The following is a 13,257-nucleotide window of genomic DNA, read 5'->3' as shown; positions in this document are numbered from 1 at the left end:
TCAAAATCCTTCGATCCCCATTGAACACAAGAGAAGTGTCAGTTGGAGGTTTGCTAATATACCATTATTCACGAACTGGGAGAATGTTTAAATCGGTGCTACGGGCCAGGTGAGTTAACCTCAGCAGTGGGGAAGTTATTTCTTAGTTATTGCGGATAAAATAAACTTTCATTTAGAAAGACATGGATTAATGAAGGAGAGCCCATGTGGATTTGTTAAAGGTAAATCGTGCATGACTGATGATTCAGGTAGTGCAGTAGGTTGATCAAGGTGGTGCGAAGGATATGTAGGCCTGGTAGGTGTTCAATAAATGCTTCATGGGAGGCTTATTAGGAAGTTTGTTGGAGTCTAAACTAACTCGCACAAAGGAAGGTGGTTGTGGTTGTTGGGAGGCTAATCAATCCAACCCTTGGACATTGCTGCAGGAGTTCCTTGGATAATGTCCTAGGCCCTATCATCTTTAGTTGATACATCGTTGATGGGCATCAGTTTAAGGTGAGGATTAAGTGGTTTGGAGGGGATCTGAGGAAAGAAAATTTCACCCAGAGGGGGGTGGAAATATGGAATGAGGTGCCTGACGGTGGTGGAGGCAGGTATACTCTCAGCATTTAAGAAGCATCTGGGTGAGCACTTAAACTGTCACAGCACAATAGGCTATAGGCAAGGTGCTAGTAAATGGGATCAGTATAGATTGGTATTTGATGATTGGCTGAAGGGCCTGTTTCTGTGCTGTATGACGGACTTTCTGTCCAGCATAAGGTCAAAAGTGAGGGTGTTTGCTGTTGATTGCACAAAGCTCAATATCGTTCACAACTTCTCATACTGCACATGGACACAGTTTCAGTAAGACCTGGATGACATCTGGGTTTTGAGGTGGTGACAAGTAATATGCATGCCAGACAAGTGTCAGGCATTGATCATCCCCAATCAGAGAGAACCTAACCATCTCCCCATGACATTCAGTAGCATTGCTATTGCTGACTCCCTGTCAACATCCTGGTGGTTACGTTTGACCAAAAACTAATTAAACCAGCCACGTAAATACTGTGGCTACAAGAGCAGGTCAGAAACTTTGAATTCTGTGGTAAGTAATGTACCTTCTGACCCAAACCCTGTCCACCATTGTATGACACAAGTCAGGAGAATAATGGAATATTCTCCACTTTTTTGTTGGTTCCAACAACACTTGAGGATCTCAACATCATCCAGGACAAAGCAGCCCACTTGATTAGCACCTTAAACGTTCACTCCCATGGCAGCAGTGTGTACCATATGCAAGATGCATTTCAGCAACTTGCCAAAACTACTTTGACAGTGCCAAGCGAGCCTGCGACATGGGCAGCAGCGGTTTATTGGAACAGCACTACTTGCAAGTTCTGCTGAAGACACACATCATCTTGATTTGGCACTCTATTATAGTTCCTTCACTGCTGGTTCAAAATCCTGGAACTCCCTTCCCAACAGCACTATAGATGCACCTGCATCAAATGGACTCCAGCTATTCTAAAAGGTGGCTCACTACCATCTCAAAGACAATAAGGGATGATGATGTGGCCTTGCCAACGATGCTTGCATTCATGAAGAATAAAAGAGCCAGTGGCATCAATTGGATGAATGTTTTTCAGACTGTGTCCATTTTAGGTTTGTAATTTTTATTGACTATCTCGACTTTGCTGTAGAGAGCAGCATTGTAATATTTATAGGTAAAGTTTGGTAAAACACCAGATTATGGTGACAATAGTGCAGGATTCAGGATGACTCAGGCAGGAACATGACAAATGGTGTGTGGATGGAGTGGTGCATTTGGGAAGGACCAGTATGGGAGGGAGGACTACAATGATAAACGGCATGATTTTGAAAAGGTGTAGATGAGTAGAGATGCCCAGGAGTCTATTTTCAGAAATCCTTAAAATTAGTGGGATGAATTATAGAATCCCTACCGTGCAGAGAAGGCCATTCGGCCCATCAAGTTTGCACCGACCACAATCCCATCCAGGCCCTATTCCTGTAACCCCTCATAGGTTTCCTCTGAGTGTTCCAGTTTCCTCCCACAGTCCAAAGATGTGCGGGTTAGGTTGGCCATGCTAAATTGACCCTAGTGTCAGGGAGATTAGCAGAGTAATTACGTGGGGTTACGGCAATAGGGCCTGGGTGGGATTGTGGTCGGTGCAGACTCGATGGGTGCCTCCTTCTGCACTGTAGAGACTTTATTCTATGATTCTATATTTATCCTGCTAATCCCCCGACACTAGGGTTAATTTAGATTGTGGGAGGAAACCCACGTAGACATGGGGAGAATGTGCAAACTCCACACTGACCCGAGGCCTGAATTGAACCCAGACCCCTGGCACTGTGAGGCAGCAGTGCTAAGCACTCAGTTTAGTTATGGGTTTATGAAGAGAATATAAAATCAAAGACTGCATGCTCGAATTTCTTGAATCATTGGTTAGAACTCAAGGTGTAAATTTAGAAAGGGTATAAAGGAGAATATACTAAGATATTACCTCGGTGAGGGATTTGAGTTATTGGATAAGTTAGAACTATTTTCCTTTGACTGGGGATGTGTCAATACAGTAAATGGAAACAAATTATTCCCTTTGGGGATTGGGTCAATAACTGGAGATCGTGGATAAAGAATCGTGGGAAGAAGTTCTGGAGGGCCGATGAGAATTATTTTCACTGAGTTGTTGAAATCTGGAACACTGACCGAGACAGTTGTGGAAGCTGCGTACGTAAATAATTTTGAGAGTAGGATAAGTACTTTATGGCTTGTGTATGGTCAAAAAGTGGGGATATTAGCAGGGGCGGCACGGTAGCACAGTGGTTAGCACTGCTGCTTCACAGCTCCAGGGACCTGGGTTCGATTCCCGGCTTGGGTCAGTGTCTGTGTGGAGTTTGCACATTCTCCTCGTGTCTGCGTGGGTTTCCTCCGGGTGCTCCGGTTTCCTCCCACAGTCCAAAGATGTGCGGGTTAGGTTGATTGGCCATGCTAAAATTGCCCCTTAGTGTCCTGGGATGCATAGATTAGAGGGATTAGTGGGTAAAATATGTAGGGATATGGGGGTAGGGCCTGGGTGGGATTGTGGTCGGTGCAGACTCGATGGGCCGAATGGCCTCTTTCTGTACTGTAGGGTTTCTATGATTAGACTAAGCACAACTACCCTTCGAAACAGCCAGCACAATCATGGGATCAGAATGGTCTTCTATGCTGTGAGTTTCAATTCTTCAAGTATCACCAACTCCCAACATCTCTCTCACCAGCAGCAAGGTAATCTCCAGAGTGGCAAAATAAGGTCAGGAAAATACAGGGCTCATTCAGGGATGGAACATCTGGATGATTTCTCAGAAGCCTCCTGGAGGGGATCAGAACATGTTCTCGATGCTTTCATCAAATTTTTTTCCTTGGCCTTTAATATTGTCAATCTTGAGGTGATCAAAATAAGGCTCTGCCTAAGAAACTGTGTCTAACTGTTCTTGTAAAAAAAAAGGACAATCTAGTGCTCCTTGTTTTGTATTGGATTGCCCTAGCAATGTATCTTAATTTTACTATAGTCTCTAGGCATTGTGTATCATTTATGTTCATCTATGTTAAATGATTCCTGCTAAGTACAGTTGTACTTCCCTGTTGATTTTAGCTCTGATTGTGATGTTTGCTCATTCAAATCTTTACCGTTCACAAACTTGTGGATTGGTCCAGGTCAGTAATCAGAATTATGATATGACATGCAACGACCCTACCATCAATTCCCGTGGGATCACTGTGGCTCTATCCTATAAAATAGCCTATGGTGTTGCATAGAAACCCTACAGTACAGAAAGAGGCCATTCGGCCCATCGAGTCTGCACCGACCACAGTCCCACCCAGGCCCTACCCCCATATCCCTACATATTTTACCCGCTAATCCCTCTAATCTACGCATCCCAGGACACCAAGGGGCAATTTTAGCATGGCCAATCAACCTAACCCGCACATCTTTGGACTGTGGGAGGAAACCGGAGCACCCGGAGGAAACCCACGCAGACACGAGGAGAATGTGCAAACTCCACACAGACAGTGACCCAAGCCGGGAATCGAACCCAGGTCCCTGGAGCTGTGAAGCAGCAGTGCTAACCACTGTGCTATCGTGCCGCCCCAACATCTAGTCAACAGCTTCTTGAAAATCCAAGTAGACACTGACAGCCTCTGATTCTGTTAGAAAAGGGACAGGCAGCATCTGTAGAGACCCTTGGTCAAAGCAATCTTTGACACTAATACGCTTTATAGAAGTAAGGGGCTCATTGAGCTCAGGTCCCTACTTTTGAGTATTCTTGGGTAATTACTGCTGTAACAACTAGCTTGATTAATTTTGCAACACGTTCTCAGGATTGCATTCATTTTGACACTTGAAACTTTTAAAGAAAACTCTCTCTTGTTTTATTGGTAATTGAGTGTCGCCTATTGAAGTGAAGATTGATTCAGTGTTACCAATTAAAATGTATGCTGTGTCCTGGGAGCTCACCTAAAACTTCCCTGGGGATTCTTTCAACGTCCCTCTGGAGTCCTCAATTGCCCTAACAAAGCTTTAAAAAATATTTACTGTTGCCACTGCTGACATCCACTATCATCTTTGTTGCCTTTGATAAAGTCTTATGCATATGCCTATTGATTTAATCTGGACAAAAATAATTTTCCTATAGTCTGATTAGTCTTTGCACTTGACCGGTTGCTCAGTTTGGCTTTGTTTAACCAGATGCCCTTCTTTTCACTTGAGGGAGAAATATCCTTTTGCTTTGGAGTTTAAAAACATTCAGTTTTTCTGTTATTTAATAGTATTTCCACCTTGAAGGTTTGCTCTTTTCAACCAATTCAAGTCCTTTGACATCTTTGCAAATCTAGCCCCCAAAAGCCCAGGACTAATAAAATTCTGGGCAACTTAGTTTGTATTCTCAGGAACAGTACTTTTTTAAGATGGCTGATATAATATGCATTCAAGCATTGATAAACTATGAAATGGAAAAGCCTATGGCTGCCTTAAATCAGCTAACCATTTAACAAACCCTCAATGAGAGCACAGATTTAGAAGTCTGAATTGTCCATTGTGTTACACTCTAGTAATTACAATTAACACAAGATGGCTGTTACCCATTAACATCATTCATATAACATGGCATATTAGAAGCTGACATTTGGACTCCAAACAGGAGTGGAATGATTGTCAAAAAATAGTTTGACATTTAGATATCTTAGTTTAGGGAGAGTTTAACTGAGTGACTTTGACTGATGAAAGTGCTCCTGACAGAGAATGCTAACGCTAACCTTAAGGCTGTATTTATAATGAAGTTTTACTGTTACTGCAAAGGGGAGCCAATGTTAAAATTGCAATAAAACTTCAAAGTCTGATTTTGAAACCATGGCAGAGAAGCAGTGCTAAATTTCCTGAAATAAAGCAGACAGTTTAAATTGCTTGGGGTTAAATTCCAGTGCCTTAGAACATGAGGGTGCACTCATTAAATTAGACTACGTTCATTTAAATATCAAGATAGTGAAAGCTTCCATCTGTACACACAAATGGACTGGATCTCATAAGAGTCTGTACTTTGCCACTGAAGGTGGGAGGTGGTAGTGTTTTCACCCCTCTTTGTGATCAATAAATCTCAAAAACTAATAGATTTCAGCAAAAAATGGTACACAGTGTATGACCAAAAAAAGAACTGGTAACTTTTTGATGAAAGTTTGGATCCTGAAATATTTAAAAGATCATTAACATTTGGGAGAAGGACAAATTGTTTTTTTTAAATGCTGTGGTCTGCTTTCTTTAGAATGTTGTGGATTGTCTCAGCTTCTGTGGTGGAATTTGTTACAGCTGTCAAAATGTGAGCAGAATTTTCAGAACAGGTTTTTGGACCTGGGTTGACCTGAAGCTGCCTCAGTGAGATGGGAACTCTTAATTTAAGTAAATTCTTTTATCAGCTTTGTAGTTATCAACCAGGTAGGGCAAAGCTTTAAGGAAGAATTGTATTGTGTAATTGTCTTAATGTTGAGTTTACAGTATGCTGATGTGTGCTCAACTGAGTCCCCTCTCCACTTGGTACCCATGTGTTGGGCTTTCTGAAGTGGATTGCAAAGAAGCCAGGTTTTATAAATGAGAACTTTGTCTAACTTTAAACTATTGATAGGGATTTGTTCAACATAAAATCTTTCCACTCTAGATACATGAAGTAAACATATTTGTTTACTTCATGTATCTAATCTCATTTAAGGTTTACTGAATTCTTGATCATCTTCTAATCCTGTATATTCAGTTTAAATCTCTCCAAGGATACTGGTTTGTGTTTTTTGTTTTGGTTTCCACTAGAAAAAAGCTGTTTATAATTTCCAAAACATGGAAGAAAAAATGAGCAATCCCTTGTAATAAAGTAGAATGCATAGCCATCATATGCATTAGCTCTGAATGGCTTAATCTCTCTTCAGTTTATGGTTGGTCCAATTGTCACAAGTTATGAATAGACTGAGTTCTGTGATTGGTTTAAGTAACCTTTCGGATTTGGAATGTAAATTCTTTTTCAGCCCATTCTGAGGAGATATTTTAAAATAACAATCTCACTGTACCCTTGGGAATAGTGTGAAGTACTGGAAGAATTTGTAAGGCTGACAGATGTGTTCCATCCATGACTGGGCGGCGCAGTGGCACAGTGTTAGCACTGCTGCCTCACAGCACCAGGGACCTGGGTTCGATTTCCATCTTGAGTCACTGTCTGTGTGGCGTTTGCCCGTTCTCCCCGTGTCTGCATGGGTTTCCTCCAGGTGCTCTGGTTTCGTCCCACAGTCCAAAGATGTGCGGGTTAGGTTGATTGGCCATGCTAAATTGACCCTTGAGTCAGCGGGGTTAGCAGGGTAAATGTGTGTGGTTACAGGGATAGGGCCTGGGTGGGATTGTGGTTGGTACAGACTTGATGGGCCAAATGGCCTCCCTCTGTACTGTAGGGATTCTATGAAATTATCTTTGTATGAGCAGATAGGGTAATTGGCCCTATGTGGTGAAAAGATTTTGTGGATTTCAGGAATCATTAGGAGGCAAGAATTGTCGATTAGGATTCCAATCTTGGAGGCAGGGCTTTTATCACTCTGTACGGAAATCCGCACCATTGCCAAGATTACTTACTTCCACCAATGTGATTTCTCCTTTGGCCTATGGGTTCGGGCAATTCTTTGGCCTATGGGTCCTTTATAATTCTTTATCATAAGGGTCTTGAATCAAATGAATTAGCTGGCCTCAACCTAATTGCTGCATGGACCCAAATCACAAGCCAAATCTGTCAAATGAGGGCAATCTCACTTGGCCCATAAAATTAACCAGTATAGAAAAGAAAATCAATGGCGTGTTTGTCCATAGATCTTTGAAGGCAGATAGGCATGTTAGTAGGGTGACCTCTTTAAACTGTACTTAACCCTCTCTCCACTCACATTGTCTGTACCTGTAAAGATTTAATTACCTGTTAAGACTCTCATTCCAACCATTATCTTGTAATTGAGTTTGTGTCTATATATGCCCTGTTTGTGAACCAAATCCAGCACTCACCTGCTGAAGGAGCAGCACTCCGAAAGCTCGTGCTACCAAATAAACTGTTGGACGTTAACCTGGTGTTGTGAGACTTCTTACCATCCTTGTGCTGGCTGACGTATGTTGACTACCAGTCAGGCAACACTTCAAACAAGAATGATCATTTAAAAGTTGCTCCTGTGGAGCACCTTAAGGTGTTTTGCTATATTTAAAGCACAACATAAATCAAGTATATTGCCTATTGATATGATGGAAATGTTTTACAGGGTTTTAACTTGTTTGTCTTTGTTTAATCTACATTTGATTACTTTTGTGTTCTCACTACTTTTTAAAGCATTTTCGTATCTAATTTTCCTTACCTATTTTTAGAATAAATGGCAACAATAAAATGTATGCTTTCTTTCCAGGGTTAGCAGAACTGGCGCATCGTGAATATCAAGCTGGAGATTTCGAGGCAGCCGAGAGGCACTGCATGCAACTTTGGAGACAGGAGCCTGATAACACTGGTGTGCTGCTGCTTCTTTCCTCCATACATTTCCAGTGTCGCAGGCTAGACAGGTAATGAGCAACATGCGTATCCACTTTTTAAACCAATGAGGGATTTTTCAGCTGAGGTGCAGCAAACTTTTTTTATTGTGATATAGCCAAAAGGAGCATGTATATTTTAACAATCTTCTTTCAGTGTAAATTATCTGATGACAGTAAAGAAATATGACATAGACTGAAACTGCTTTTGACTATTGGTTGTGAGGCAGAAGATTAATTGGCCTTAATTTAAAAAACAGATTTGCTTGTTGTACCATGTTTTCTTAAATTTTCTTTTCCAGATCTGCTCACTTTAGCACTCTGGCTATCAAACAGAATCCCATGTTGGCTGAAGCTTACTCCAACTTGGGGAATGTCTATAAAGAGCGCGGACAACTTCAGGAAGCTATTGAACATTATCGACATGCCCTCCGGCTCAAACCGGACTTTATCGATGGATACATCAACCTCGCGGCAGCACTGGTTGCAGCAGGCGACATGGAGGGAGCAGTGCAAGCCTATGTATCTGCCCTACAGTACAACCCTGTATGTTAGCATGCAATTTTTGTCATACTGTTAAACTCCAGTTCATAGCTGTAAAAATAGTTGTTTTAGCCACTTCCATTTCACTTGATCATGTAATTTAATAATTTGCAATACTATTTTGTATGGCTTTAATTTTGCTTTCTGAATGAAATTCTATTTGTCACTTTGATATAGGGCATACTTATTTTCAGTCTTGATGTAATCTTATTTTGGAAATGGTTTCAGTTAGTGATGGCAACATTGGTAAACCTCTGCATGTCCAGTTAGGACAACTTACAAGTTTGTTGAATGGATTATTAAGGGCTGATTGTGAAAAATCCATCTGCTAGTGCACCCCTTCACGTCCCATTGATCCCAGACTGTCATCAACAATGCTTAAGAGTTACATGCTTTGCATGGACTCTTTTTCAATCTGCTGTGGAATTTTGGCTAAGTTCCAGTCTTCCATCACCAGGTATGTCGTTTTGGAATAAGCTCAACCACATAAAGATTCCACATGGATTCTCTCTCTTCCTAGTTAGACAATGTGGAAATTACTGGGCAAGTCCAGGTATTAGCATTTACTGGAGAAATGGAAGATGCAAATAACCTTAAGATCTGCATAATCAATTGTGCAATTTGCTTCAAACTGCGAGTACCATCATTCCACTGACCAAAGCACTGAGACACTAATGTTTTACTAAATGATGATTCCAGTAGTTCTGCCGCAACAATTCAGTTTGTGAAGCAATTTAATATTTGCTCTTCTAGTGAAGGTTTAGATCTGTACTTGATATTCTTTTTGGCAGGAAGATGAAAACAGAAATGCTAAACAGGGTCCTTGTGGAGTTGGTTGCAAGATGGCATGCCTAATCTAGTCATGGTAGATACTAAATCCTGGATGCATGAACATGTATTCCCAATAGCTTCTACTGCAAATTCAGTATATGAAAAGACTGCTTGCAATATATCTTCCGGAGGCAGTGAAGGAGTGGTAATGTTACTACACTAGTAATCCAGAGGCCCAGCCTAATGCTCTGGAGAGAACTGTTCGAATCCCATCATTTAAATTCAGTTAATTAAATCTGGAATTAAAAAGCTGTTTTAGTAATCGTGACCATGCAACCATTGCCGGTCTTTAAAACCCAACTGATCTGGCTTACATGTGACTCCAGACACACTGCAGTGTGGGTGACTCTTGAATGACATCTGAAAAGACCAAGCATGCCACACGGTGTCAAACTGCTACAAAGTCTAAAAAAAGAATGAAGGTTCCCAGATCACCCAGCATTGACCGAGGCACTGGACACTGCAATTGCACGTCCAACCCCGTTGACCCTGTAAAATCCTCCTTACTAACATCTGGGGGCTCAGATGTGGGGATGCTCACTGCACAATCAACACCATTTATGACTCCTCAGATACTGAATCAGTCTCTGCCTATATACAGCAAGACCTGGACAATATTGAACCCCCGCAATCCATGTGGTGTAGGTATATATCGATGCAGTTTGGCAGGAAGTTCTAGGAGTGCTGTTACCCAATAAATGCGAAGGAATGGTGATTATATTTCCAAGTCAAGCTGGTGTGTGGCTCGGAGGGGAATTTGCAGGTGGTGATGTTCCCATGTATCTGCTGTCCTTGTCCGAGTAGGTGGTAGAGATTGCGGGTTGTAAGGTACTGTTAAAGGAGCGTTAGTGAGTTGCTGATGGTATTGCTGCTGCCACTGTGCATGGAGGGAGTAGATGTTGAAGGTGATGGATGGGTGTCTTTGACAAAGCAGCAAGTGTTGTTGGAGAGTATTCCATCACACTCCTGATTTGTGCCTTGTAGATGGTGGACAGGCTTTGGGGAGTTAAGAGGTGAGTTACTCAACAGAATTCTCAACTTCTTACCTGCATTTATGACCCCAATATTTATATAGGTAGATTCAGTTAAGTTTCAGGTGAATGATAACCTGCGGGACGTTGGTAGTAGGGGGCTTTAATGATAGTAATGCAATTGAATGTCATGGGACGATGGTTAGATTCTCTCTTGGTGGAGACAAGCGGGCAAAGAGATGTTTATCTTAACTGAGAAACCGTTTGGTATGAGTTGGTGTCTTCCCCGAATCTTGCTTGTAGTGTAATGAAAATCCTTCCCTTGGGGATCTAGGCGTTCTCAACTATAAGGAGAATTTTTATTTGAATATTTCTAGCACTCCACATGACTACAAATTTCAACTTTGTTGTCATTTGAGAAAGAAACAGAAGACCAAAGTGTGTATTTACTCCTCAGCAGTATTCAGAAGAATTGCTGAAAGTACAATATCTTTAGGTACCATAATAAGTATTCGATTTCAAAAACTGACCCTTTTTTCTGCAATCTCTTTTTTTAAGCTATGCACATGTGCAATACTGCAAATTTAATAGAAAACATACAGGAATGCCATTTGAGTTCAGAAGAAAGTGAGACAGTCATACTGATTAGATGAAACAGAGCTTGGGTTGCATTATCGAAGAGGTGGAGTTTTAAAATTGTCAATGCTAATTGATCTTCCATATCATTAAGTCAACATCCACAAATATAAACTTTAAGTGAAGCAGCTTCAGAAGCTGGGAGATAATTGGATCAGAATGCAGACCTAATCCGGGTCCGAATTTAAGGTCAACATTTGAAATAGTTGCAAACTGTTTATGTAAGAATCATAGAAACCCTACAGCACAGAAAGAGGCCATTCGGCCCATCGAGTGTGCACCGACCACAATCCCACCCAGGCCCTTCCCCCATACCCCTACATATTTTACCCACTAATCCCTCTAACCTACGCATCTCAGGACACTAAGGGCAATTTTAGCATAGCCAATCAACCTAACGCGCACATCTTTAGACTGGGGGAGGAAACCGGAGCACCCGGAGGAAACCCACGCAGACACGAGGATAATGTGCAAACTCCACACAGACAGTGACCCAAGCCGGGAATCGAACCCAGGTCTCTGGAGCTGTGAAGCAGCAGTGCTAACTACTGTGCCGCCGTTTTCCAGTTGTAATTGCATCCTATAACTAGTGAAGATGCAGCCTGGCTCCATTGATAGGAGGGTGTAATTACAACAATTTATAATTTGAACTTTAAAAAAACTTTTCATTATCAATCTAGACATGGTGTAGTCATGAAATTTGATTGAAGCAAAAATCTTAGTGCTATTAAAATAAGTCAACATGATTAGCTAATTTAAATCTGCTATCTGCAGAGCATAGACACATTTCTTGTTTATAAAATCAAATGTGAGCTGTGCCAGCAGAGACCCCTCGTAATCTACGTAACAGTTTATGTTGTAATTAAATTTTTTTTTGTTTAGCTATAAATTTGTTCATTTTACAAATTGTTGTGCAGAATTGTCTGCTGTGATTTTGCAGCAAGCTAACTTGCCATGTGTCTGGTAGTTACATCTTCGAGTGCTGCTTGTCCAAAAACTGAGAAAAGCTTCATGGTTAAAGTGTAGTCAGGCAAAATGGAACCAGAACCTCAGTACAGCTTGTTTTTTACTTTAAGGTTACTGTACATAGCTTGGCTAGGAACAGTGGACATAAAGTGATACAGCTGGGTGAAAGGGTTCACATTTTAGTAGCAGAAAGAGCAGAAACATTGGAAATTAATGGTATCTGATTCGGTTCAGATTCATAGGAGGGTTATAATCATATTTATAATGAATACAAAACTTTCTCAATACCACATTTCACGAACGTGAATGAGTCTATTGTTTTTCTCTTGCAGGATTTGTATTGTGTTCGCAGTGACCTGGGGAACCTCCTTAAAGCCCTGGGTCGCTTAGAAGAAGCCAAGGTAAGTGCTGTTGTTGTTAATTAAATCATACTGTGAAGATAAACTCTCACAGATAATCATGATAGCAATCCATCATCCTGACTGGTAGTTACAATGACTGGATAGTAACCATGGAAAATGATCAACTGTACACCTCATCGCCAGAGATGACCAGAGGATTCTGACTGAACAACTAGTAAGAAAATATGACTCCTATGGCTAAGTAAAGGCACTTAAAATTTGGCTGAAACAGTACGACCCAGTGCAGTCCTCTGCTTTTAATCCTGTCTCTGTTAGAGACAAATGCCAGCTGCTTTCACCATGTGCACCCCTCACACAGACCATCAACATTAATGGGAAGAAAGGCTGCATTAGTAACACTTAACATCACCATTCAAGATCCCAAATTTTGAGTTATCGTAGCTTTGCTTCAGTGCTGGTTTAGTCTTGAGAAATGAACCGATATACCAGATTTGCTCAGTTAATAAGGTGGCTTCTAGCAGTTGAATTTCTTTTTGATGTAGTTTAGTTCTGGATTTAAAGTGGTGTTGATCACCCATACTTCAAATTATCATTTTAATGTATATGTATGGATATATACATATGTATTTATATACATGTTTATATATACATATAAATACAACCTTTTGGAGAGTTAAAAGCCACCTTATGCAAAGCCACTGAGGGGCAAAGAATGGAAGAAGTGGGGGACCTCGTACAGAGTCCCTCCGCCTGACATTCTGAGTCCCGCGCGCTTGCAAAGTGGAGTGTCTGCGCAGCGTAGCTGTCCATTTGACTTTGTGTATGTGTGCTTATGGGGTGGGATGGGGGATGGATGTGGGTGGTTGTAGGGAGGGAGGTGGG

General features: G+C 41.3%; 1 protein-coding gene across 2 annotated transcripts in view; it reads left to right on the top strand.

Annotated features, from left to right (window-relative positions):
- The window catches only part of LOC144492892 (UDP-N-acetylglucosamine--peptide N-acetylglucosaminyltransferase 110 kDa subunit), a 71,823-nt gene that overhangs the window by 4,010 nt on the left and 54,556 nt on the right, over positions 1-13,257 (top strand). For both annotated transcript variants that reach the window (XM_078211475.1, XM_078211474.1), the window contains exons 2-4: positions 7,949-8,099; positions 8,369-8,612; positions 12,346-12,414. In XM_078211475.1, the coding sequence (XP_078067601.1) occupies positions 7,949-8,099; positions 8,369-8,612; positions 12,346-12,414 (464 nt within the window). The remainder of the gene's footprint in view (positions 1-7,948; positions 8,100-8,368; positions 8,613-12,345; positions 12,415-13,257) is intronic.

The sequence above is a fragment of the Mustelus asterias genome, chromosome 4 (genome assembly GCF_964213995.1).
Source record: "Mustelus asterias chromosome 4, sMusAst1.hap1.1, whole genome shotgun sequence".
Classification (NCBI taxonomy): domain Eukaryota; kingdom Metazoa; phylum Chordata; class Chondrichthyes; order Carcharhiniformes; family Triakidae; genus Mustelus; species Mustelus asterias.
The sequence above is the reverse complement of the archived record's forward strand: the minus strand, read 5'-3'. Positions and strand labels throughout refer to the sequence as shown.